Here is a 26,520-nt window from a genome sequence, read left to right as displayed (position 1 = left end):
ATGCCCCCCAAAATGCCCTGATCATCTCCTAAAAACATATGAAGCCACAGTGTACACTCAATGAACAAAGCACATTGGGAACCAGTGTATTATATATTATTAACTAAACCAGGGCCCAATAACCCCACAGGAGAATTTAATGGTAAAAACTAGGACACAAGGCTTAAACTCAAGGATAATCAGAGTCGCTTATCCCTCTCGCTTAATCTACACATCTTGGGACCAGCCTACTCAAGACATGCCCACTGGGAAAGAGAGAGAGAAGGAAAGAGAAAATGGGAAAGAAGAGAAGGAAAGAGGGGAGGTGTTTATCCACTCTGCCATGTGGATCTCAACAGAGAAAGCAGATCATTGCACCCCTTAGAGCACAGTATAGCTAACCAATTCCACCTCTGGACTCTTTAAGAAGAGGAGAACATACTAGAGGAACTGTGGAGTTCAAATCCAGCTGGTCTTCAGGCTCATCTGAAGAGCTTTGGTTTAATACTGATTCCTGACACCCAGCCCCCTCCCCCCACCCCTGCCCCAGCATTCTGATTAAGCAGATCTGCTGCAAAACCCAGGGAACTCAATTTTAATAGTCTCTGGTTTGGGAACAATTAATGAGTCTGCTTCCTCTCCACAGCTGAAAAGGAATAATAATTTGATCATGGACTGGTGGTGGGAGGTAAAACTTTGACAGTCTTGAAAGCTGGAGTAGGGTGAAGAGGAGTGGTTTCATAGTAAATGTCTCCTTCAAGCTCCCAAGATGTGAATATTGCTGCCCCAGATAGTCTGTACAAGCAAAATGCTTTTGATTCTTTCCATTAATGCTACAGACTAAATTATAGTAAGTGGAATCTCTAAGCCACCTGGTGGACTTGCCGTTTGTCAAAGGTAAGGCAAGTGCATCCGGCAACTATGCATCAGCCCTGCACATGTTTGATGAGCGCCTCCACTAACCAGTCCAATGTGGGGGCCCAGAAGGAGGAGACCATGCCCCTTCCTCTCCCAGGGTGCAGTCTGGAACCTTCATCCCATCCAAACTTATACAGTCCTTGAAAGTAAAAGTGAAAGTCACTCAGTCATGTCTGATTCTTTGCAACTCCGTGGACTATACAGCCCATGGAGTTTTCCAGGCCAGAATACTGGAGTGTGTAGCCTTTCCTTTCTCCAGGGGATCTTCCCAACTCAGGGATCAGACCCAGGCCTCCCACATTACAGGTGGATTCTTTACCAGCTGAGCCACAAGGGAAGCCCAAGAATATTGGAGTGGGTAGCCTATCCCTTCTCCAGGGGATCTTCCTGACCCAGGACACTCCTTAGGTCCACTTTTTCTTAATTTGATTTTATCCCTGTTTTCTGACTTTATAAAAATGCATCCCTTTTTTATATGACAGCCTTTAGATATGTAAAAGCTTCTCTCCTCCAGAACAAGTTATCTCATTGTCCTATATTTGTTTTTGGTAGTTCTACCTTTAAAACAACTAATATCTTTGAGCCTTTTGAAAGGATATAAACAGAAATATTAAATAATCAACATTATCAATGTGAAGGAGCCTATATATGATCATTTATTTGTCTGTTCTAAAGTTTGGCCTGGAGTTATATGTGTATTGGGAAGAAATGCGGGGTTCTGGCCCCTTTAAGGAACTGAGGCAGATTCAGGGGAAAGGGTTATTAGTGCATAAGGCAGAAGTGAGCTGAAGACAAGCATGTTTTATGTTGATCTAAAATGAGAAACTCAAGCAGTGAGAAAATAAAGGAAAAAGGAAGGCAGACAAGCCAGTTGCTCTAAAGACCAGCTAGAGAATATCCTGGAAGCCAGGAAATAATCACTGTGCTCCCAAGGTGGCAAGGGGGGTGGGGGGGGAGGTGCTTACTCACACTTGTCCCTGAAATGTAACTGGACCCTCTAGGAACAGGTGGGATCAGGTACTCTAACGAGCTCTTGGACAGGCTGGAGATGCAAGTTGAGAGCTTTTCTATAGCTATCAAGGAAATACATTTTGGAGGGTTAAGATATTTAATGTGAACAAAGAACTTTGAGCTAACTTTAATCTTTGGGGCCTTATATGCTTATAAGATAAATATTTGTTGTGGTTTAGTTTCTAAGTCACATACGACTCTTGCGACCCCATGGACTGTAGCCCACCAGGTTCTTCTGTCCGTGGGATTTCCCAGACAAGAATACTGGAGTGGGTTGCCATTCCCTTTCTCCAGGGGATCTTCCCCGCCAGGGACTGAACCTGGGTCTCCTGCTTGGCAGGCAGATTCTTTACCACTGTGCCACCTGGGAGACCTATATGATGTTCGTTAATCATTTGCTGTCTGAATAGATGTAGATCCAGTTAACTGTATCATAGGTTATAGTCCCCATTTTAGTAGTGTAAGGAGCACTTGACCTGGAGTCTGAAAACCTAAGTTCAAATGAACGGAGGAAGTCACGTAATCTTTCTGAGCTAGTTTCCTTCTCTGTAAAATAAGTCTTCAACCTATAACAATGTCTTCCTCTCACGTTTCTTGCAAGAATTACATGGAAATAAATGCACACTTGGTAAAGTACTAGTTCTATAGGACTATTTTGTATTCCCTGGCGGAACATGCCTGAAGCAGGTGGTGGCTTGTTCCACACTACCTTAAATGGAAGGGAACCTAATCCGTGGTGTGGCAGCACGCTGCACAGTCCTTATGCAGGAGGAGTTAACACATCTCCAATAGGGGTCTTGCATAAAGCCTACCAAACCACCAGAAGCTCTTACTAGCACAGATGCGTCGTTGAGGTTGCTATGTTACCTCCCTTGTCTGGCATTGTGCTGCTGCTTGCTCCGGCCCACTGGGTGATTCTTCAAGTGGCCCTCTGTTGTACCTGCAGTGCACCGGTTCTGCCACTAGGGGCCGCTATAGGTTCCCATGAGGTCCCTACCTCACCTCTCTTCATGATTCTGCTACAGTTCGCAAGATGCAGAACCACAGCAGCGCACCACCCTTTCCATTGAACCCAGAGATCATATATTTACAGGGTACCCAAGGCACTTTTCCTCCCGTGGAAAGCTCTGCCTTTAACTAGCTCCCATAAGCTCCTGCAGTCCAGTAAAGCTCCTCCCTCGGGACCTCTGCTTTCTGGCTTGCCTGTTGAGCATTGAAATCTGCCCTGAAGCCAAGCTCTTCAAGACACATGATTTAAGCTTCTCTTTCAGCTAATTAGATATTGTTCTACAAATTGGGCTGTTCTCTCTGAAAGATGAGCAGCAATTTATTTCCTCTGCCCTCTCCTTAAACTTAACTGAACTGTAAAACATGGCCATTTGATTGTTTAGTCCAATCAGGAAATTATTTTGCATGAGAAATAGATATCCATCTTCTTGCTAATACTAAGCCTGTTTGGGGCATTACTTACGGGTTGCTGTGAAAATGGTGGACGGCTATGCTTAAATCCCTCTCATTCTTTTGAGATGTGGGCTCTGCGGTGATTTATTGTGGCCCATGTATCTGTAATCATCGCCTAAGTAACCCATCACTCTCTGTATTAACATACTGTCACCCTTGCTAGAGGAATATTTTTATTATCCTCATCTTTCTGATGAGAAGACGGATGCCAGGAAGTCAGGCTATTTGCCTAAGCTAAACAAGTGGGGGAGTGGGGGAGTCACACAGTGAACCCAGCTCTTTGGTCTTCAGATCCCATAAAGCTGTATACTGTCTGATAAACCCAACATCAGTTGAAGATTCACTGAGGATTCCTTATCGCTCTTGATGAAGCACTGTCAGATTCTCTAAAATGTTTTACAGTCCAAGGGGCTCTCATGCATAGTGGGAGGTCCCTACCCCACTATGGAAACTGCCTCTTTTCCTGTGCAGGGGGCCGGGTCTTCCCTCATCCTCAAGACTGTGCCCAGCATTTGATGAATGGAGACACTCTGAGCGGGGTTTACACCATCTTCCTCAACGGAGAACTAAGCCAGAAGTTACAGGTGTACTGCGACATGACCACCGATGGGGGTGGTTGGATTGTAAGTATCTATGGCTGTTCTGCAGGCACGCCAGCGACCTTGGTGCCTCCATCCACCTGGCTCGGCACCCATCCATCCATACTTCACCATCCTTTGGCCATTTTTCCATCCACTCTCCCCACCCCTCCACCCTCACCCCACAGGTCCACTCTGTAACTCTGCATCGTCCTCAGGGCCCTTGTTCAGCAGCCCTATCACAGGTTTGAACAGGCAGAGGAAGGAATAAGAATATGAGGCTGTAGTGGTCCAGCCAAGAAAGGGGGACCCAGGAAAATGGCTCCTTCTGGGGGGATAGTTCATGCAGGAGGGTGCCAGGAAAAGAGAGAAGTAGCTCAGAGAGGCCCAGGGGTCTTCCCTGCTGAAAACTGCATCTATGATAAGGAGTAGAGGAGGTGAGTCCCTCGCAGGAGGAGGGAAGTCTCTATGGGGAAGTGATCAGTATCTTTCTGTTGGAGAATCACATATGGCGGAGCAGTTAAGGTGCAGAAAGTGGATCGCCACCTCTATGTACAAAGGCCACCCCTGTCTCCATCCTCTCCTGGCCTCTCCGGTTCTTCCCCAATAGTCTTCAGGGAGCAGAAGTGGTAGGGAAAAGAGAGACTCCATTTCCTATCACGCTCCTCCCATGTCCAATAGGGCAGTACAGAGAGAAGAGAATGGGCAGCCTGGCGAATGGCCTCACACATCACTGCAGGCCACTATGCAGGTGGGGGAGTTCTGGCAGCCTGGCCCGAAAGCAGCCCAGCATTAGCTGAGTCAGTTGCAGATGGAAACCCTACCCCTTCACCCTACTTCCTCCTGAGGATCCCGCCTCCAGCACCAACACACCATGCTGGATTTTTCACAGTGCCAAATGGATAGTTGTTGAATGGAGTCAAACTCTTGGGACATGTCTTCTTTTATGTTTCTGAGATATTTGTGCCTTCTTCTTAAAGCATAATCGGAAGTTGAAGTCGAGGCTGATGTATTGGAGGTTAAATGAAATTAGCACTTAAACAGCTCAGAAAGTGAATGATACACACTTACTTTGCCTGAAACAAGATGATGACATTACTGGCTGATCTGAAATGGGTCCCATTCTTTTGGTGAAAAATGCTTTCTGCTGCATGCCATGGTGTGAAAAGATGAATTTGAGAGCCTAGCCTATTTCCCTTGACTATCAGGGGTTTGATATGTATCCTGAATCCTTTCTACATGGCAGGGGTGCAAATTAGTGTCAACATCACACCCCAGCCTATTCATCAAGGGCCCCTGTGCTTCAGAGAAGGGCTCTGAGCGTCTCCTGCCATGACCGCTGTGCACATACCGAGCTCTCTACTGCAGTGGTGCTTACCTGAGTGTCTCTGTCACTGCAGATATAAAACTCTGGTGCAGTAGTTTGACTCATTTTTTTTTCATTTGTCCCCCTCTCTCTTCACAGGTATTCCAGAGGCGGCAGAATGGCCAAACTGATTTTTTCCGGAAATGGGCTGAGTACCGTGTTGGCTTTGGGAACCTGGAGGATGAGTTTTGGCTGGGTAACGCCTCCTTTTTTGTTTCCCTTGGAATGCTACTCCGGCTTTTTGTCCGTCTCTCTCTGTTCTGTGTCCATCTGGGATTATCAGAAACCCTGGGTCTGTTGAGAAGTTGACAGCTCGTGAATTGCTTTCAGTACCTCTTGCTCTGTTTGGCTCCACTATTGATCTGTTTTTATCTTGTGGTGGTGTTTTCCTCTTTGCTCTGTCTCTTCCCATCCTCATTAATAGTCTCTTATGCTGATGGGTCTTGACGTGAGGCAACTTTTACAAAGGGAGTGAGCTGCCTGGTGGGGGAAGGGGGCAGGGGGAGCAATAGGCTGGCGGGTCATCTCTCAGAAGCCAGGCATCAGCCAGCCAGCCTGCAGGCCAGGAGGAAAATGAGACAGTCGCTCAGACCTTGTTCCTTGGAGGAATATTATTACCTGACTTGGGATGGAAAAGGAAAAAATGAAAATGACATTAGAGGTGACCGGCAATTTCCTAGAGGTCTAACACAAGCGGGAGGTGTAGATTGAGAACCGAACTGATGTGAGAAGGTAAACAGAACCCGACCCAGGCAGATGGCAAAGGAGCCAGTTCCAGAAAGCAGTACATTTATTATTCCCTGCATCTCCCTGTTAGATTTTCACAGTGATCATGAAGGGAGGCCAAGGAAAGGCAATAATTGTCTTCTATATCTGTGGTCTCCTCTCTATCTCCCGCTCAGCCTCACCATCCTTCTCTTGGATGTTCCTATCAGAACCCCGTAACTGGCCTTCCTGCCTCCTGGATCAACCATTGTCTACATGGCCACTAGAACTATCTCCCTCATGCCAAAATCTGAGCAATGGCTAGCCCCATTTGTAGAACTTTTAAATGAGTCCCCGTCACCAGCACCTTAGCTATGGTACAAGGCCCTCCTCTTGGGCCTGCTCCCCACCACCAAGAGCCCCATTCCCCTTCCCTGCACCCTCCAACCGACACCAAACTCCAAATATTTTCTTATTGAAGTATAGTTGATTGGCAGTGTTTCAAGTATAGTTGCATATTGGCATAGTTGATTGGCATAGTTTCAAGTATGTATAACTGCAAAATGATGCAGTTATACATACACACATAAATACATATATCCTTTTTCAGATTCTTTTCCATTATCAGTTATTATAAGATATTGAATATAGTTCCCTGTGCTATATACAGTAAGTCCTATTGTTTATCTATTGGGTTGGTCAAAATGTTTTTTCGGATTTTTGTGGAAGGTAGTATGGAAAAACCCAAACAAACTTTTTAGCCAATACAGTATTTGTATATAGTAATGTATATCTGTTAACTCCCAATTCCCAATTCATCCCTCCCTTTCCCCATACTCCAAAGCCTTAGAATCACTGTTTCCTTTGCAAGGGACCTCTGCCTATCAACTCTCCCCACCCCCATACACCTTGCTGTGCTTCGCTGCATATTCAAAGCCTCAGCTCACCTCCTCTTCCCCAGTAGGACCTGTCCTAACCATTTTTCTCTAATTTTGCCTGCAGGAGCAGTCTCTCTCTTTTGTGGCCGAAATCAGGGTCTGTTTTCCTTTCTGTTTCTCTTGACTATACTATGTAAACTTCTTTCAGGCCTGGGACCTAACCATATTCATTTTCAACCTCGTTACCTGTCACAGTGGCTGAGGATAGTAGGTACCTAAAGTGTAGATACCAATCAATCACTCAATTGATAAGAATTTACTGAATGCCTACTAGATGCCCAGATCTGTATTTGCTGATGAATGTAATAAAAATAGAAGGTAAAAAAGGAAAGAGAAGTGAATAGGAAAGTATCCTTGCCTTCTAAGAGTTTGCAGTCAGCTTGGGAGGTAAGTGTAAAGCACAGAAATCGATGTGCCCACAGCAGACAGTGCTCATGCTTCCCCAGCCTCAGCCACTGGACGCCACAGTCACTTCTGGGAAACATCTGAACTGTCGCACGCTTGAATTTTCTATATATCACTTTTTAAAAAAATTATTTATTTGGCTGTGCTGGGTCCCAGGTGTGGCTCATGGGATCCTCAGTTGTAGCATGTGGGATCCAGTTTCCTGACGAGGGACTGAACCCTGGCCCCTTGCATTGGAAGCTTGGGGTCTGGACTACTGGACTACCAGGAAAGTCCCTATGTATCACTTTTAATAAATGAAATCTATTCTTTCGTGAAAGAAACATCACAGCATTGCCAAAACCAGAAAGCGAGTCATCATGTGCCATAAATAAAAGGGAATCTTAAAAATAAATGCAATGAAAACAGCAAAAATATTAAATGCCAGTTGTTGCTGGTGCTGGTGGTGTTAAAAATGGAGATTAGAAAGTGTTGAGTGTTAAACCACAAAGTTTTTGTTGTTGCTGCTGTTCAGCCACTAAGTCATGTTTGACTCTTCGAAACTTCATAAACTGCAGCACGCCAGGCTCCCCTGTCCTTCACTATCTCCTGGAGTCTGCTCAAGTTCATGTCCATCGAGTTGATGATGCCATCCAACCATCTCATCCTCTGTCATCCCCTTCTCCTCCTGCCTTCCATCTTTCCCAGCATCAGGGTCTTTTCCAATGAGTCAGCTCTTCACATCAGGTGGCCAAAGTATTGGAGCTTCAGCTTCAATATCAGTCCTTCCAATGAATACGCACAGACTACTAGATCCAGACTGAGAGGAACAGTTAGAATCAGGATTAAGACTTCCCCTCCATCTACGGAGAATTTGGAAATACCTTTCTCCCTACACACTTAAAGTTATTTAGTCCTTACTCCAAAAATGGCTTCCTGGGTGGTTCAGTGGTAAAGAATCCACCTGCCAATGCAGGAGGTTCAGGAGACACGGATTCAATCCCTAGATCAGGCAAATCCCCTGGAGGAGGAAATGGCAACCCACCCCAGTATTCTTGCCAGGAATATCCCATGGACAGAGGAATCTGGCGGGCTATAGTCCATGGGGTCACAAAGAGTCAGACATGACTAAGCACATTCCCCAATTACTTCTCGTATCATCAGAGATGCCCTCTCACACTCAGAAACACTGTACTCATCTATGAGCTAGGCCACAGATATTCAGAGAAGGAAGAGTCAGCTTCCTGCAGAAGGCATTGAGAGATGAGTAAAAAGGATGAAGGAGGGAGGGGGATAAGAAAAGAGGGAAGGCAGGGATCCTGTTGACATGAGCACATGGGAAAATGAAAAACCATCCAACTAGAGCAAAGATGCAGCTCAGGGAAAGAAGGAAATGAGGTGAGGTGGGTTGAACAAAGACATGTTACATCCCTCAAGTGAGGAAGGGAAGCTTCGACTTAATGCCATACGTAATAGGGAGCCAGGGAGGGCTCTTAAGTAGAAGCACAGCCTGGTAGCAGTACTCAGGTGAGGGGTAATACTCTGACCACAGTTTACGTTGTCAGCTGGGTTCCCTAGAAGCAAAGTCTGACACTGGGATTCTTGTTCAAGCCATTTATTGGGCAAGTGCTCTCAGAAGTGGGTGGGGAAAACAGGATAGAGCAGGGAGGAGTTTAACAGTGTGATCTTGGTGGGAGATTAGCATTGGTCTGATCCCCAGGAAGCTCTGGAGCATGAACTGCTCCTCAGAGTTGATCCCCAGTGGGGCAAGGGGGCTGGAATTTGGGACTACCCACCCCCTACATCAGGCATTGATGGGGCTCTGCCCCAAGGCATGGGGGAGGGAGAGGGTAATTTCCAGAGTGAAGCAACTCCTGTTTGGGTAATAAACCTGTGAGTTGTTAGCAGCTGAGGTTATGTCCACTGACCAGTTAAAGGGCATCTGGGTAGGGCACCACCAGGATCCACCACATCACAAGCCAAGTGTAGGGTACCAGTAACCCAGTAAACGGCAAATAGCAAAGTTATATAACATATAATATATAATTAACATAAGGCTTTAACTCTCAAACAGGACAGGGAAACAGAAAGATCCAGGTGACCCTCCATCAGCCATATCACCTCTCTGGACTTCAGCCACGTTTTCAACAAAACAAAGAGACTAGCCTAAGTAATCTCTAAATTCCCTTCCATCTGCAATATTTGCAGTTCTAAATCATGGTGTACTCTGATAGATATCAAATGTCACAGCAAAGCAGGAGGACCCCAGTTCAGCAAGCAGGTAGAAATCAGGAGGACTCCAAGATCACCAGCAATGTGGGGGTGGGGGCGGTTCAAAGTCTGGGCAGGGAGGTCAGAATCAGAAAGATCCAGAGCACAGCCAGCCAGAGCAAAGAGACAAGAAAATATGAGAAAATACCACCAAGAAGGATCTGGGCTCTGCCTAACTCTGGACTTCTGGGGTTTGCACCTATTAGATCAAAGGCTAGGAAGCTTAGAGGCCAAGGAGACAGTGGTGGGAGGGCCAAGAGGGTGGGCCGGGGGGTGAGGGTACATGACTGACCAGATAGATGAGTGCAGAGGTGGCAGTGCAAAGATATAACAGGTAGATCCAAGAGACAGGAGCTGGCGTCAGGAGACAGGGGACAATATTCTCTGACCCAGTTATGGGAGCCTCAGGAGGGCTGAGGCAGAGAACAGGAAAGGCAGTGTAATTAAAGGTGGATGGAACCCCCTCCCAGGCTATTGGGTAGGATGTCCAGATCCTCTGGACCCTGAGGGTCCACTCTGAGTTCCCCTGATCAATGCTCCTACCTCCTGCTTCCTATCACTCACACCAAAGGAGTCACACCATGATGGTGCTCATCATTTTCAACCCACACTGTGGTTTGGAGTGGGAGGTGGAGGGGAGGCAGGGGGCAGGCCTAGGCCAGGAATCCTATGGCTCAGAGCTTGTCAGTTACTGGGTCAGTACTTGATGGCAGGACCCTTGAGCTGATCTGCAGTGGGAACTCACCAGCAGAACTGGGTGGCTTTTTTGTAGGAGGAAATCTGGGGTCTGTTAAGGTCTGATTGGACTTCCCTGGTGGCTCAGTGGTAAGGAATCTGCCTGCCAGTGCAGGAGAGACGCAGGTTCAATCTTGGGGTCGGGAAGATCCCCTGGAGTAGAAAATGGCAACCCATTCCAGTATTCTTGCCTGGGAAATCCCGTGGACAGAGGAACCTGGTGGGCTACAGTCCATGGGGTCACAGAGTCAGACATGACCTAGCAACTCAACAACAACAACAAGGGTCTGTTAGATAACCAGCTGGGAAGGTCTAAAAGCTAAAGCAACCCAGTATTCCTCCTCTTTCCCAGAACATCTGTTTTGAGGCCATAGTCGCATTCTGCCACCCATGTCCGAAGCCACTGCAGCCAGGCTCACTGCTTTCTTGCCTCTTCTTCACAGGGCTGGACAACATACACAGGATCACGTCCCAGGGCCGCTACGAGCTGCGCGTGGACATGCGTGATGGGCAGGAGACCGCCTTTGCCTCCTATGACAGGTTCTCTGTTGAGGACAACAGAAGCCTGTACAAACTCCGCCTAGGAGGTTACAACGGCACCGCAGGTACCCTGGCCCCCAAGAAGCCCCCGATGGTGGTGGACGTGCAGTAGGGCCCACACTCCAGGCCGAGCTGCACTGGGCAGTGACAGCAGCACCCACAGAGCTGGTGAAGTCCCTGCTGGCCAAGGAGGAGGGTGGAGGGCTGGAAGCGCTGGCTCTGGTCCAGGCTGCCCCCCACCTGGGTTGAAACAGTCCCCTGGAGGAGGGCATGACAACGCACTCCAGTATTCATGCCTGGAGCATCCCATGGACAGAGGAACCTGGCGGGTTACAGTCCATAAGGTTTCTAAGAGTCAGACACGACTGAAGGGACTTTGGCACGCACGCAAGCTCCTCACCACTCAGGTGACCTGCAATCACTTTCTCAAGGACTTCAGTTTCCTCATCTGGAAAATCTTAATAACGATGCCTGCCCTAGTTCGCAGAGGAGACAGAAAAAATAATGTGATAAATAGAGTGAAAGTGCTTTTTGAAGTTAAAAAAAAGTACCATGCGAGGGTGAAGGATTATTTTTCTTGTCTAGATTAGTCAATATGGGCTCTCATCCAGTGAAAGCATAATCATCTATTGTCTGGATAGAAATCTCCCCTGCAATGACAGCTAGGAAAATCATCTTTGAACTAATGAAAATAAGACAGATGCCCCCATTCTGAGCTGGCCCTCCTCTAACAGCAGTCTTCATCACACCTCCATCAGGGAACAAACAACAGCTCTACATGGCCCCCCACAGGCCACATGTCTTTTCAGTCCTCCACAAGAACCCATACAGGGTCACGTTTTCTGTAGATTTTATGACACTTCCACTGAATACAACAAGCGTCTCTATAAGCTCTGTTGCATTAAGAGTTTTATCAGGATATCGTATCCCAGTCTGATTCTTAGGCTCTGCCAATCTATTTCCTAGGTTCCCTTCCAGTACATATCCTAAAACCTGTTTTGCCAAATATTCCACTATTTGGTATATGGAGTTATTGGTCCTTTCATTAACTCCAATTATATGGCTAAATGCGAGGGTATAAATTTAGCAGCATGTTCAAGGCTCTTGGAGTTAAGACCATCAAAGTGTTGCCTCTCCAATGACTGCATCTGCTCAGCCGTTTCTCTGCTCAGCCAGGTGTCTTTTCTCCAAAGAGAAGACATGCTTTCCCTTGTTGTTCACACGAGAGATCATGCCCCATGGCAATCAGACCTGCCCGAAGTGCCCCAATAAAAGATCCAATTTACCCACACTTTGGATGTAAAATAGTCATTTGAAATGGAGTGTATTACACAAAATGTCAGACCAAACCATTTCAGAAATAACCTGATACCAACCACTCCCTAAGATTAGAATCGTGCCTGCAGAAATCCGTCCTTATTTCTCCCACAGAAAGACAAGCAAGCCCTCCCACTTCCTCACCTGGCCGAGCCCCCTCCCTCCTCCTCAGTGGCCCCAGGCTGTGCTCTTGCCTGTTGAACTTGGGCCCAACCTCCGCAGTCTCTGTGTAGCTCTGTCTCACTGCTGGACCCCGTGAAGGTCGTAGCTGTTGGACTGAGCTCTACTCTCATGATTCAGAGGCAAGTCCCACCAACAGTTTTGCCAATCATCAAAAATGAATTGCAGTCTGACCTCGTAGGTCAAATATTCAGTTCATCTTCTTCAAACGATGAGAAGCTAGGCTTATGTAGGCCCCTTCTCTGGACAACTTCACACAATGGTGGTTCTTTCCAGACTGGAAGGTCTCCAGGGAGGAGGAGCCATCCTCTCTCTGGCATTTACTATTGCCCAAGTCCCCTGGCCTTTATCTTGCATGTTGCTCATCTTTATTGGCCCCACTAGAACAGTGGCCTCTGTGGCCTTCAATGCCAAGTTCAGTCCCTTCTCCCATCTCCACTGTTCTCGAGCCTGCAAAAATCCAAGTCTCTAACCAGGACTCTTAATTGAATTGGAGCTGAACATTACAAGTCAAATTATGGCGAAAAGGTTGTTGAGCAACCTCTAAAAGTTCATCGTGTGAATTGTGAGGACTCATAAGGAGCATAAGGCATGACCTCTGCAAGAACTAAACTTTTATCTGAAAAAGAAACAGTTTGGAAGCAACTCACCACAAAATAAAGGGTACTCACTTCCAGTTTAATGTGCGTTTGGAGAAGGGGGGTCTTAGAGGTTGAAGAAGGCTTCATGAAAGCAGCAGCATTTGGCTGGGATCCCAGGGGGAAAGAAACATTCCAGGGAAAGAAAATCCTGGGGGAAAATCACAGAAGGAGCAGTTAGTGTGGAGGGAGGGCAAGTGCAGAGGACCTGGCTGCCCAGGACAAGGTGTGAGTTCAGAAAGAATAGAAAGGAAGCAGGTGGAGTAGGGTGGAGTCAGACCCTGAAGGGCCTTAAGGCCAAGGGGACAGAGGAGTTCTGTCTTAATACGGTGGGCAGTGGGGAGCCATGGTGGGTCCTGAGTGACATAGTGGATGTGGAGTTTTAGGAAGATCCGAGTGTCAGCCTTAAATAGGATAAAGCAAACCTGAGTGAAGACCAGAGACCAGCTGGAGCTGCTGCATTAATCTTGGTAGGAGGTCACAAGGGCCTTGGCTGATCTTAGGAGTTAAGAGAAAAGCATAAATCCAAACAGCAGTTTGAGAGAGAAAAACCAAGACTTAGATAATAGATGGACTGAACGTATGAGGTGGATTTATGAACTAGGAACGGGATCTAGGGAGGAGACAAAGACCAACATCAGGATCATATGTGAGACAGCAGCAGGCAACATCCAAAGTGGAAGCAGGAGGGAATAGTTCCCAGGGAGGGCAGCTTCTAGGTTAGAGAGATAAGCAGAAGATGAGAATATAGAAACGTGGGTAGAGACAAAATAGGGGACTGATGGTAAAAAAAGAGTCTCTAGAAAGTAGGATTAAGCCAGGATTTTTTAAGACACAGGGATTGAGTATGAGTTAGGGTGAGAAGAGATGAAAATGCTAAAATATCAATATATATCTATCTCTATCTGTATCTATATGAAAAAAGGAAAAAAAGTAAGAACTCTTTCTGCCTTCTCCAGGACCTGGAAGAGATGAGAAAGAATGAGTTGTAGGTTGGTGGGATTAGCTCTGGGTGGAGATAAAGCCTGGTTTGTTTAGAGAGGGAGATAAAAACGATGGCATAGAAATAATAACATATGGACTTAGGGACCAAGCTGGCCTGAATGGACCAGGCTTCCCTATAAAAGAAAGACCATCCTCCTAAGAATTAAATTGTGACCAGAAGCACTTGGAGGCATTGAGTGGCCACTGTGAGTGTGGACTCAGGAAGCCACAGGATCAGAGCCATGAGTTTCCCCGGCTTAAAGTGGCCTCGGAAACATCTTAAACAACACTCATTCAATAGCATGAGCCCCTTCACAACATCTCTAACCACAAGTTCTGCCAGAGGCCAGAGGTTTGGCCAATAGTTATAAATTAATTACGATTTAATACCTTACTTAAATACTCAGTTCATATGTGTGGCCTGCACAATATGCCAACAAGAAAACCCCCAGCTTCTAAAAATAGAGATATCCCCATATTTCCAAGTAGTCTATCCCATTTATCAATAGCTCTAACTTCACAGTCTCTACCTACTGATCTTCATTCTTCTCCAAAGAGTGTTTGGTGGAGTTCTGTTTGTTTACTAAATAACCCATCAAATATTTGGAGTCAGTGATCTAGAACCTTGTCTCCCCTTACAAGTCTGCTTTTCCCCAAGATACAGCCCTGGTTTTCCCAATCACTTCTCCTCTAATATGATTAGGATTTTCTTATCATCTTGCTTCCTACAGACAGAAACTCTAGTTAGGTAATGTCCTTCTTCACATGTGGACCCAAGTTCTGAACGAGCAGATATTGACATGACCAAGGCCTGATGAGCCATGGGGAAAGCCAGGCTGCACAGTGGTGACCCGGATTATCCAGGGCAACATGACTCATCACTGTCTCCTCTGAGACACAAGGAGCCGTCCATGCCTGTGTCCCAGTGCTGGCCTGGAGGAAACAGGCAATGGTGGAGAGGGGGAGCTGAGTGAACACATTCTGAGCAGAAGGTCAAGGGAATGAGGAACTGAGTTGGAGAGAGCAGCACAATGTAGGGGACCCCAGGAGTACGTGGAGAAAGAGCTCAGTGTAGCCAGGCCGAAGCTGAATAGACACAGAGAGGTAAGTGGAAGGTCTCTGAAGCAGAAGCCAGGTTTGTTGGGCCTGGGTCAAATGTCCAGAACGTTGAGACGAAAGAATGACAAATTGGACAGCTTCAAGCATGTGTTTTTTTCCCAGGGGACTCTCTCAGCTACCATCAGGGCCGCCCATTCTCCACGGAGGACAGAGACAATGACATAGCAGTTACCAACTGTGCCATGTCGTACAAGGGGGCTTGGTGGTATAAGAACTGCCACCGGACCAACCTCAATGGGAAATACGGCGAGTCCAGGCACAGTCAGGTGGGTGAAACTCTGCCGCTGCATAGATGAGCCAGAGCCGTGCAGCCCACGTGCCTTAGCTTCATGTTCTAAGCGCACAGGTGGGCCTTGCATTTCCTTTTTAAAAAGATACACTCAGAGTGTTGAGAACGGATTATTATAAAGAGGAAAATAATGCAGACACTGAGATAAGAACAGGACAGAGTCAAAGCCAGAGGAAGAAAAGGGGAACACACCCGGATCCGGGAGCTAGAACTCACCCAGAGAAACCTTGATGACCAGTCAAGTCCCATTTCATTTCCTCCTCTAGGATATCCCGTGAAGAGCTTATCAAGTTCAGGGACAGCTTCATCCAAAGAAGGTTTGGCTTGGCTTCATCCAAAGAAGTATCCTAGGAAGGGAGAGAGCAGAAATAGCAGTGTAAAAGAGACCATGTCTCCCCATTGGAGACTACACATCCATCGGCTGGGCCGGGCAATAGGGTGACCAACTGGGACCTCTCTAGTTTTAGCACAGGAAAGGCCAGCAGCCAGGGGCACCCCTTAGTCCTGGGCAAACCAAGATGGTTGGTCACCTGATAGATGGAAACCACTTAACACTCCCATCAGGAGTGAGCAGTCAAACACAGTTATGCTCTTCAAAATGCTTCTATACTGTTGGGAATCTGAAATTCAAATTTACTGGTGCATGCAAATCCTGAAAGCCCAAACCAGAAAGCCAGTGATAAGGAAAGACCTGCTACACATTCCTATTATAGGCCCAGACCACAAGCATGCCTAAAGAGAAAAGCTAGGAAAAAAAAAAAATCTCTGTTTTTTTGGCCCCTTTTTTGGGGGGGAGGGAACTCAGCCACAAAGCTTCAAGTTAATGGAAAAGGGCTAAATGTTCATCTTGGATTCCCCGCTCTCAGCACCCTCTTTCTTTTCAGGCTGGGAGTTCGCTTGAGTGGGGAAAGGTGATCTGACATGCTCATCTTTCTCCTTCCCAGGGGATCAACTGGTACCACTGGAAAGGCCACGAGTTCTCCATCCCCTTCGTGGAGATGAAGATGCGCCCATACAGCCACCGTCTCGTGGCGGGGAGAAAACGGCGGTCCTTGCAGTTCTAAGCAGTGGGCGGCTGCGAGCCAACTGACCTTTTCTGTCATTTGTTTGTACTTTATAATATGAAACAAGGGGTGGGGGACATAGTAATGTGCTTTGCAACATGTTAAGAGTGTTTGAAGGAAGCGGGATGTAGCAGGAATCAGTTGAGAATCAGCAGCTCATGGTTTCTGCTGCCCCCGTGCCTGCCCTTCAGTCTCCATGCTCCCTCCTACCCAGCCATCCTTAACCATCCCCTTTTTTCCCACCAAGGAGGAACAGTGAGACATTTTCTTAAAAGACCAACTCAAAACCAGATCGTGGAGTCAGATCGGTGACAGGCATGTGCCTTCTTTCCTGCCCTCCTTCTGAGATACCCTTAACTTCCAGGAACCGAGCTCTGGTCACTGCCTTCGGTGGCCGGGTTCTCACACCAGCCCCGAGAAGAGAGAGAGAAGCTCCAGCAAGAGAGCTTTGCCAACAAGTCCCCTTAAAAGGAAACAGATTAACCTCATCCTGTCCCAGCAACCCAAGTCCTTTGTAATGGGCCAAAGATTCTCATCAAACATTCTTAGTCTTACCAGCCAAGTGTCCTCTGTCACCTCCTATTTTCCAGCCAACCCATCCTTTGCCCACTTCCATCCTACCTTAAGATCCCCTGTGGCCTCACAAGCCCAGCCACTGTTTTGGAGTCTAGTTCCCAAGGTGTTGCTTGCACCTGGCCTGGGCTGCACAGCAGCCGTGTGCCTGAGGGTCATAAATCCCTGCCCCCTCCCTCAGGTCAACTTTCTTTGAAGCTGGAAGAGGGAGAGAGCTATGGTTCACAGCACTTTGGGGTCAGACACTGAGGGGAAAGACAGAAGCAGCAGATCTGGGCTCCCCTCGGAACCTGCCATTGAGATCACAGGTGCCCTGGGGAGCATAGATCCCACCCAGCTGCATTTTCTCTATTTCTGCTCCTATTTGTCATGATTCTTTTTCCCTGAATTGCAAACTAAAGTCTCAGTTCTGAGGCTCTCATTTCAGCCAGGGTCTCCTTAAGGCAAGTGGCTTAATAAGAGTCAGGAGAAGTTATATGACCAGCCAGCCATTCCCCTGACTGATAATCTCTGGGAAGAGGTGGAATTTCAGGGTTTGGGTTTCAGTTTTCTCCTCTTTCTTTTGGTCCAGTGAGAAACAGGAATGACCCCCTTAATGAGGTGAGCTCATGAGAAGCCTTTCTCCATCTTCTTTTATTATTCTGCCTTTGAGAGGAAAAATGAAAAGTGCCAGAGGAAATTACATCTAAAAATCCAAAGGTGAATAGGGGAGAAGTATAGGCCTACCTCCCGTTTTATGAGATGTGCTCTCTTCGCTAGCATGATTTGATTTTTACACCCAAGAGAGCTGGAGGCTCTAAAGCCATGACCCTTCAACTTCTCCAGCCAAATGTCAGCTACAAACATTCCTGTGGGGTCTGCCAAAATTCATGCCCATCTCCCCAGCCACTTGTTTCCTCCTCTCTCTCTTTCCTTAAGGCCTCAGGTTTGGGTTTTTTTCTTTGTAATATCCACCTTTAGTCAAACTGAGGCATCCTGGGCCTTTCCTAGCCAATCACTGGACGAGCCTGAGAGCTGGCAGTTTTCTAAAGGAAACATGCCCAATGTAACTGAGCTCTATTAAGCAGGGAAGGACAGTCTGTCAGGCTGGCAACCACGTTTCTGATGTAACGAGTATGGAGTCAGCTGCCCCTTGCCCTCTCCCTTCAGTAGATCTTCAAGGTCTTGCTCACTGCCCGCTGCCATGGTGTGCGTGTGACTGTCAGACCAGTGGCGGAAATGGAGGTGACATTCCCATTTCTCAGTTCCCCATGGGCTTCAAAAAACTAGGGGGAAGGAAGAAGAAACAGAAACAAGTCTTTCAAGAAACCCGTTAATTAAGATTTAGCTAGAGAGTGGGAGCCCAGTGAACAGCAGGAAGCTTGTTAGATGAGGAACCTGGGGTCTCAGGGGTGGGCCCAGCTCTGCCGCGTTTTGGCGCTATGACTTCGGGAAGGTTGTTTCACCTCTTGGGGTTTCAGTTTCCTCATCTGGTTGGATGAGACTAAAATGGCTTCTAACTTCCCTTTCGGTTCTGACGGTCAGTTAGGCTAGTCTCTGATCTGAACATGGAAACTGGCATTGGTGAGCGAGCAGAACTAAGTAATGAAAATTCACTAGAAGCCCTGCTTTATGAAAGACAGAGAAAAAGAAAAGCTGATTCTGGAGTCATCAGTAAACATATACACATGTACATAGACACACACACACACACGAAAACATTGCAGAGAAGACTGTGCCAAGGAAGTGGCTGGACTCATTTTATCCATAAAAGCAGAACCGGGGTCCTGGGTGGTACGAATACAGCCCACCTCATCAAGGGAACTGAGACGGGAAAAGATGATGGGCCCTCATGTTGTCAATTCAGGTGAAAGCCAAGAAACATCAGTGGGAATCAAAATCTGTCTTCTACTGGAACCATTTTACCCTGTGGAACATTTTTATAAATAATATCAGCAGCATTGCCTAGATTCCTGTTAAAGAATTTCAAAGCAAAGAAAGGAACTTCAAACACTAGCTCACCTAACTTCCTAAAAAAAGGATTTATAGATTCCTTTTATTAGGTAGAGTGATTTTCTCACAAGTCACCATTTTTAAGAGACACTGTACCTCAATATCTCCCCAAGGCCCATGGTCAACTGGACTCAAAGCATCATAACATGACTCATGGATTCCTGCTTATCCTGTTCCTCCAAGCACCTGTGCTCTTTCCAAAGATGGATCCAGGAAACAATAGTCGCAAAGAGCTCACCCTCACACACCACAGTTTCATTCAAGGGACTCAGAAGAAATAGAGGTGGACTCTGCTCAGAAGCAGTTTAACAGCAGACACATCAGGATATGTGCTTATAGAAAAAGAAAAGAAAACACCCTACCGATGACCTCAATAGGCTCACCGCCTAGACCCGAGACCCGAACAGTTTCTTCTTCTTGCATCTCCCCATCAGATAACTTCGAACGCAGTAAACACTTTCTCCAGGTTTATTTCTGGAAGGTGAAGGGGCAGAGGTAGCGAAGAGATGACAAATTTGTGGAAAACTCCTGCCGGCCTTGAGACTTCCTTGTGGCTCTGCTGGTAAAGAATCCACCTGCAATGCAGGAGACCTGGGTTTGATCCCTGGGTTGGGAAGATCCCCTGGAGAAGGAAAAGGCTCCCCACTCCAATATTCTGGCCTGGAGAATTCCATGGACTGTATAGTAAGTACTGCTGCTGCTGTACTTCACTTCAGTCTTGTCCAACTCTACAACCTCATAGACGGCAGCCCACCAGGCTCCCCCATCCCTGGGATTCTCCAGGCAAGAACACTGGAGTGGGTTGCCATTTCCTTCTCCAATGCGTGAAAGTGAAGTCTCTCAGTCGTGTCTGACTCTTAGCTACCCCATGGACTTCAGCCCACCGGGCTCCTCCGTCCATGGGATTTTCCAGGCAAGAGTACATGGGGTCGCAAAAAGTCAGAAACCAGTGAGCAACTTTCACTTTCAACTGGAGGCGGGAAACTTGCTAAGCATGACCACAAGGTGGCGTTGACACCTCCCAGTCACTTTCTGATGATGGGGTTGAGGACACAGTGCCTCCAGGTTTTCAGAACTCATACCAGACCAGGACCCAGGAAAACTAGCTGACTGATCTGTAAAAGAAACAACAAAAATGGTAGCAAGAAAATGCAAAGCAAAATCCCAGTAATAGTTTAATCCACCCTACCCTTCATCTACCAGATCCCCACTCCACTACTCATGGAGTATGTAAGACACCCAGCACCTATGCCCTCCCACCTGGGAAGCCAGCAGCTCTCTGCACAGTGAAGCTGTTATTTCAAAGACAAATGTGAAGAACCAAGGTTGCCAATGAGTTCAGTGCCAAACCAAGCAATCTTTAATCACATTTATACTTTCAAAATCCAGTCCCAGAACCGAGCCATAGATTAAGGGACAACAGGTCATTATGGAATCTTCTCAAAGAGCCCTTTTAAAAGCACCATTTGAGAGCGGGTTTATGACTTCCTCTTTGTCCTCTCTTCTGGAGGATAAATGGGATCTGTGAGAACAGTGGGTACAACAAGCTGAGGGGGTTGAAATAGACTAGCTAGTGGCTTGGATTTGCAAATACTCCTGGGGCATGCAAACATTTTTCTTTTTCTTTTTTTACCATCCACTCAGAACTTCAGGGAAGGTGGAACCACTTACTCAGGATATGTGCTTTTCTATGATTTGCTTTCTTATCACCAGACTCCTATTCAATCTAATCCCTTACTTCCATTTCTTTCCCTCCAAGGGGGACACGAGGGCATCCCAGGTGGCTCAGTGGTAAGGAATCTGCCTGCCAGTGCAGGAGACGTGGGTTTGATCCCTGGGTTGGGAAGATCCACTGGAGGAGGAAATGGCAACCCACTCCAGTATTCTTGCCTGGGAAATTCCATGGACAGAGGAGCCTAGTGGGCTTCTGGGAAGAGCCAATTCATTGGAAAAGACCCTGATGCTGGGAAAGATTGAGGGCAGGAGGAGATGGGGGCGACAGAGGATGAGCTGGTTGGATGGCATCATTGACTCAATGGACATGAGTCTGAGCAAACTCTGGGAGATAGTGAAGGAAGGGGAAACCTGGCTTGCTGTAGTCCATGGGGTTGCAAAGAGTCGGACATGGCTGAGTGACTGAACAGCAACAAAAGGGAGAACTATATTTGCATCTCACTGTCCATTCTTAAAACATTGATAAGGAACCTCAGAAAGATTCACACTTCAGTTTCAATAATCCCAAGAGGGTGGGGTAATCTGCTTTCACTTGTCTCAAACTTGCCACAGCTGTAAGAAGAGCCTTGGGACCCCAGAGGCCTGTAGAGAATCTGGGAAGTTTAGGAGTCTTGCTTCTTGCACAAATCTCCAGATACCGAGAGCTGCTGATTCAGCCTCCCTGGGTGGCATGTTTTCCTCCCAGTAACAGTGACAGAGACGTTCTTTGCTCTAAGGACGAGTTATGGGGCCAGCTGCCTCACTGCCGCACTGCCTCTAGCCTTCCTCTGGTTCTACCTCAGGGTCCCTTGGCCAAGACCCTGAAGATCTGTGACTAAATGCATCCCTAAACCTTTGTTGCTCCTACCACCAACCCCACACAGATGGGACAAAGTTTTCCTCAGCAATTCTGGGGCATTCTGTCACTACCAGGCCAAATGAGCACCCACAGGCTAAAGGAAAACTCTTAAAAACAAATAAGGAAAAAACTCCAGGAAAATGGGTGTGCTGGTATAGGCCCAATATGAAAGAATGGCTCGAGTTCGTCCTAACTGTATGCAGGCTGGATTTACTGGTCTACTCTGGACGCATCAAGCTTTGAGAAACAACTGGGAAGGAAAAATTAAATGCAAAACACAAAATAACATAAAAAAGAAGCTGATGGGTCATTGGAGACTAAAAGCAAGCTTTTTACAGATGGCCCCACAGTAAGAATAGCAAATAAACAAACAAACAAAACAGAGACCCGAGTGAGGAGGCCTGGAAAAGGGACCAGCATTAGTCCTTTGAGTCCTGGCCCCCACCAGAGCTCCCATCAGTTCACCCGCTTCACAAGAGGAGGAGCGAAGGCACCAGAGGTCTTCACACCACAGAAATGAGAAGCAAAGCGGCTTTCTTTGCTTGCTCCACCTGTCTGCCTGGACTTTGCTTTTTCTTCACAGCAGCCACAAACCCGATTTGCCATCCCCAGCATTTCTGATTAATTTTTCAAGGTCACCCCTTGCCTGAAGCATGACTTCATTGCACCTGCAGCACTTCATTGTCCAAATGTCCTTGGCAAACCTCGCCATCTTTGGACAGAGTTGCACTTCCTCCCCACCGGAAATTCTTGCTCCTTCCCCAAGCTTAATAAGGCTACGGCAGAGCATCCAAAGATCACAGCTCCTGTTCCTCAGAAAAACCCCTGTCTGCTGTTTATTTCCTAAAACAGCTCCTCATTGTCGGCAGTGAGGCTGGGCTGGTGCTAAATTTCCAATTCATTTAACCCTTCTGGTCTCACAGGTCCCACTCTCCCAGGTACTCGCATTGGCTCGTTGGCACCAGGGTTCATGGGAGGCGGTGCAGACACCCCAGGAGGCCTGGAACACCGAAGCCTTGAGAGAGGGTTTGGATCCAGATGCATGGCCAGGAGGCGAATGCATGGATGATCACATTGTTTTCTTCCCATCACTGGTTTGGCAGCCCCCAGGAAGACCCTGTGTTGTTCAGTAATGTGCTCAACACAGCTTCCAAACAGCAAGTGTTGGGAACCTTCAGAGCTGGAAGGGTCTTTGAAGCTCATCTAAGCCATTCCTCTCATTTCATTTTCCAGGAAACTGAGGCCCAGAGAGGTTAGGCAACTTGCCCAAGTTCACACAGCTAATTAGTAACAGAGGTGAGATTAGATCTGGCATAGGCTCTTAAACTTTTCTCTCCCCAAATGAAGACTAAGAGAAACGGTATTGGTTATAAACATTTTATTTTCCAGATACTGTGTTAGAAGCTTGACATCTATTACTTTGTTAAATTTTCACCACATCTTGACTCAAGTTTAATCATCTTACAGATGAGTGAATAGAAGAACAGGAAGATTAAGTAACACGCACAAAGTCACACAGCTGCCAAGGAGAACCATAACGGGAAGCTCTCTAATTCTAAAGTCCATGCTTTTGCGGCTTCATGAGGCTGCTGCCCTTTATATTTATTTAGCCATGTGGCCACCATCTTGGATTTGCTAATGTCCTCACAAAGGGGCAACTTCCTCTCTCCTCTCTGTCTTTTAAGAAAAGGGAATTCTTGCTTTTTTTTTTTTTTTGCCACTACTCCAGGGGACCTTCAACCTCACCATCAGAAGTTAAGAAACATCCCGGCAACTTTTTCCTTTTTTCCTTTTTTTTTAAATTTGGGAAATGAAGGAGAGGGTCACAGTGGGTTGGGAGGAGAAGATAAGAACCAGAACACAAACACTGGTTCGCCCACCCCACTCCTTGGACAATATGAAGCCTCTGTCTCAGCCAACATTAGAAGAGGGGGCAATTCCAGGGTCATTTTTCTCAAACTGAGGCAGGAGACAAAGCCAGGATTGAGAAGGGGGATACCCCAGAATAAGCATGGCACGTGCTCCTAGAGTGTCAGCTTTACTCTTGAATTTGGGAGAGGAAGGACTGTATTATTCATGTATTCAAACCAATGCAGTTGGTATCAAATGCAGAAATGCTGAAAATGTTTAGGCTAAAGCCTGTAAGTTAAACACTGATTTGGGCTCCCTCCTTCCAAACTCTCAGGGTTACTAGGACCTTCATGGTTCCTTGCAGGGACAAATCAGTGAAAATTTTTGAGGAATGAGGCTAGAAAAAGGCAGGAGACAAATTACTTTTGTTTATTCCCTGATTTCTTTACCCGTCTCCCTACCTGCTTTCCCCTCCCAGTGGGCAGAGGGGCTCAGAGGACTGTGGCTATAATCTCAGCTCTCTTGGCTACTTTGGGGGATTTACAGGGAAATCAGTACTTGGCAACTTGTATTTTTCACTGCCTGGCCCGAACTCCAGACATGAGCCCCTTTCTCTTATTTGAACAACATTCATATGTAAGGAATAGATGTCCTGGGAGAGATCTCTGCATCCTGGTCCTCTCCCATGTTGGGGCTGCTTGGGCAGCAGTGACATCTCTGTGTTAGACGCAGCAGACATCATGGCTTACAAAAAATGTCAGCCAGGGAAGTGCTGCCCTGCCAACCCTCTGTCCCCACCCGTGCCCTCTCTGTTGCTGAACTCACACCACGGCCACACAGAGCAAGGTTTAGAATCCATACGAGCTACCGTTAACACACAGACTTCCCTTTCCTATCATTCCAACCTCAAAGACACTCCAGGCCCTAGGAATTCCCAGCTACCCTAAGCAAGTCACCGTGATCTTGAAGGAGCTGTTACCTGGGGCTCGGCAGCTGGAACCCACCCCAGTGGTCTCTAGACTGTTGTTCTGAGAAATCACAAACACCAAATCCTCCAGTCCCTCCAAATTTGAGTTTGTTGTTTTAACCTTTAACAGCCTTTTCAGGTAAAAAATAACAAAGATCGATTTACTCACTTTGTAGCTACACTGTGCCTGGAAAAGCATTTACTTAAAGACTAGAAAGACTAGATGGAAGAAAGGAAAAAAACAAGAACACATGGAGTACATACTCCTCAGGTGTTAAGTGAGCTAAAATAAAAATAAATACAGACAGAGGAAGGGAGAGGACAAACCAACTTCCCCCATCCTTCCATGGCACTGTAGCTCAAAGACTGGAATCTCTGCTTGTTAACCATTGTTAACTAGTATTTTTAGTCCTGGTTGCTTTTAGCCTCTGTATAGTTCCTTTTTTAAAACACATTTTCTATACGTTAATAAAAGATCCTGAAGGAATGACATGCTTTTGTGGAGTCCTGTGGGGAATCCTGGAGACGCATCTTTCTTCCCAGGAGGCTGGCTTTGCCTCTGCCCAGGCCCCATCCCCCACCCCTCAGGCTCACCCATCACTTTCACCAAAGCATCTTCCCAGAATCACCGTTTTGGGTGGTGGAAGGGTTGCTAGACCCAGTTCCATCGTGTGTGGGTTGGGGGGTGCTCCCCCACACCAACAAATGATTCTCCAACACTGTGAGTACAGGTGCCTTCCCTGGTGGGCCAGTGGTTAGGATGTCAGGCTTCCACTGCCGGGCTCCAAGGTTCGATCCCTGGTCAGGGAACTAAGATCCTGCAGATTGCTTGGTGTGGGAAAAAAGAGAGTCAGGTAAAGGGCTCAGTCTCACAGGACCACCCTCCACTTCAGACCCCAGTCACAAGCCCAGATTGCTACCCGTGCTTCTGACCAATGGGCTCCAAACTGGAGGTTCCAGTGACTGATTTGCCAGCATAGCTCACAGAATTCAGAGAATCATTTTCCTCAGTGGATCATTGGTCTGTCATAACAGGCTATATCTCAGGATATATCCTGAGGCTATATATATATATCCTCAGGAACAGTTCCACCTGTTCATCAACCTGGAAGCTCTCTGAACCCTGTCCTTATAGGTTTTTATCAGGTATTATGTGATTGATTAAATCATTGGCCATTTGGTGATTGTTCCAACCTCCAGTCTCTCTCTCTTCCTTCCCTGGAGGTCAGGGGGTGGGGCTGAAAGTTCTAACAGTCTAATCAGGTGGTTGGTTCTCCTAGCAACTAGCCCCCATCCTTGCTGCTGCTGCTGCGTCGCTTCAGTCGTGTCCAACTCTATGTGACCCCATAGACGGCAGCCCACCAGGCTCCCCCGTCCCTGGGATTCTCCAGGCAAGAACACTGGAGTGGGTTGCCATTTCCTTCTCCAGTGCATGAAAGTGAAACGTGAAAGTGAAGTCACTCAGTCGTGTCTGACTCTTTGAGACCCCATGGACTGCAGCCTACCAGACTCCTCCACCCATGGGACTTTTGAGGCAAGAGTACTGGAGTAGGTTGCCATTGCCTTCTCCGAGCCCCCATCCTTAGGTGTTTCCAAAAGTCACCTCATTCACCTAACCAGACAACTTTATCACTTCTCAACTTTCAGGAAATCCCAAGGGTTTGGGGAATGGTAAGCAGGACAGATGGATGGAGACAAATATATATTTATTATAAACCACAGTAACATAGCCAGGCTGATCTCACGCTCAGTGCCTTGCTACTGCATCTGTGTCCCTTGCCTCCTGTTTCCCCATTCTCTCATCATGTCCTCGTTATTTCTATCCTCTCCTTCTTCTCTCCACCTCCTTCTCCTCCTCTCTTCTTTCTTCATCTTTCTCTCTCTTCCTTCTGCATCTCCCACTCTCTCTGAATTCTCCATCTCACCTTTTGTGTTTACCATCAGGAAAGGTCACTGCTGGGTGACAGCCTCTGCTGGATGCCCCAGCATCACCCAGACTGGTCCTGTCTATGATTTTGAGTTCTTGATCAGCCACAAAGACTGACTCATTGTCCAGTTCCTCCAAGCCTGGAGTGCCCAGTGGTAGCC

The 26,520-nt window shown here is 47.1% G+C and overlaps 1 protein-coding gene across 2 annotated transcripts in view; it reads left to right on the top strand.

The window, feature by feature from the left end:
- The window catches only part of TNR (tenascin R), a 494,238-nt gene extending 469,316 nt beyond the window's left edge, over positions 1-24,922 (top strand). For both annotated transcript variants that reach the window (XM_070768479.1, XM_019976964.2), the window contains 5 exons: positions 3,841-3,992; positions 5,413-5,509; positions 10,790-10,951; positions 15,227-15,390; positions 16,358-24,922. In XM_070768479.1, coding sequence (XP_070624580.1) covers positions 3,841-3,992; positions 5,413-5,509; positions 10,790-10,951; positions 15,227-15,390; positions 16,358-16,477 — 695 coding nt within the window. In that variant the 3' untranslated portion in view covers positions 16,478-24,922. The remainder of the gene's footprint in view (positions 1-3,840; positions 3,993-5,412; positions 5,510-10,789; positions 10,952-15,226; positions 15,391-16,357) is intronic.
- The last annotated feature ends 1,598 nt before the right edge of the window (positions 24,923-26,520 follow it).

The sequence above is a fragment of the Bos indicus genome, chromosome 16 (assembly GCF_029378745.1).
Source record: "Bos indicus isolate NIAB-ARS_2022 breed Sahiwal x Tharparkar chromosome 16, NIAB-ARS_B.indTharparkar_mat_pri_1.0, whole genome shotgun sequence".
Taxonomy (NCBI): domain Eukaryota; kingdom Metazoa; phylum Chordata; class Mammalia; order Artiodactyla; family Bovidae; genus Bos; species Bos indicus.
Note: the sequence above shows the minus strand (reverse complement) of the source record. Positions and strands in the feature narration are given on the sequence as shown.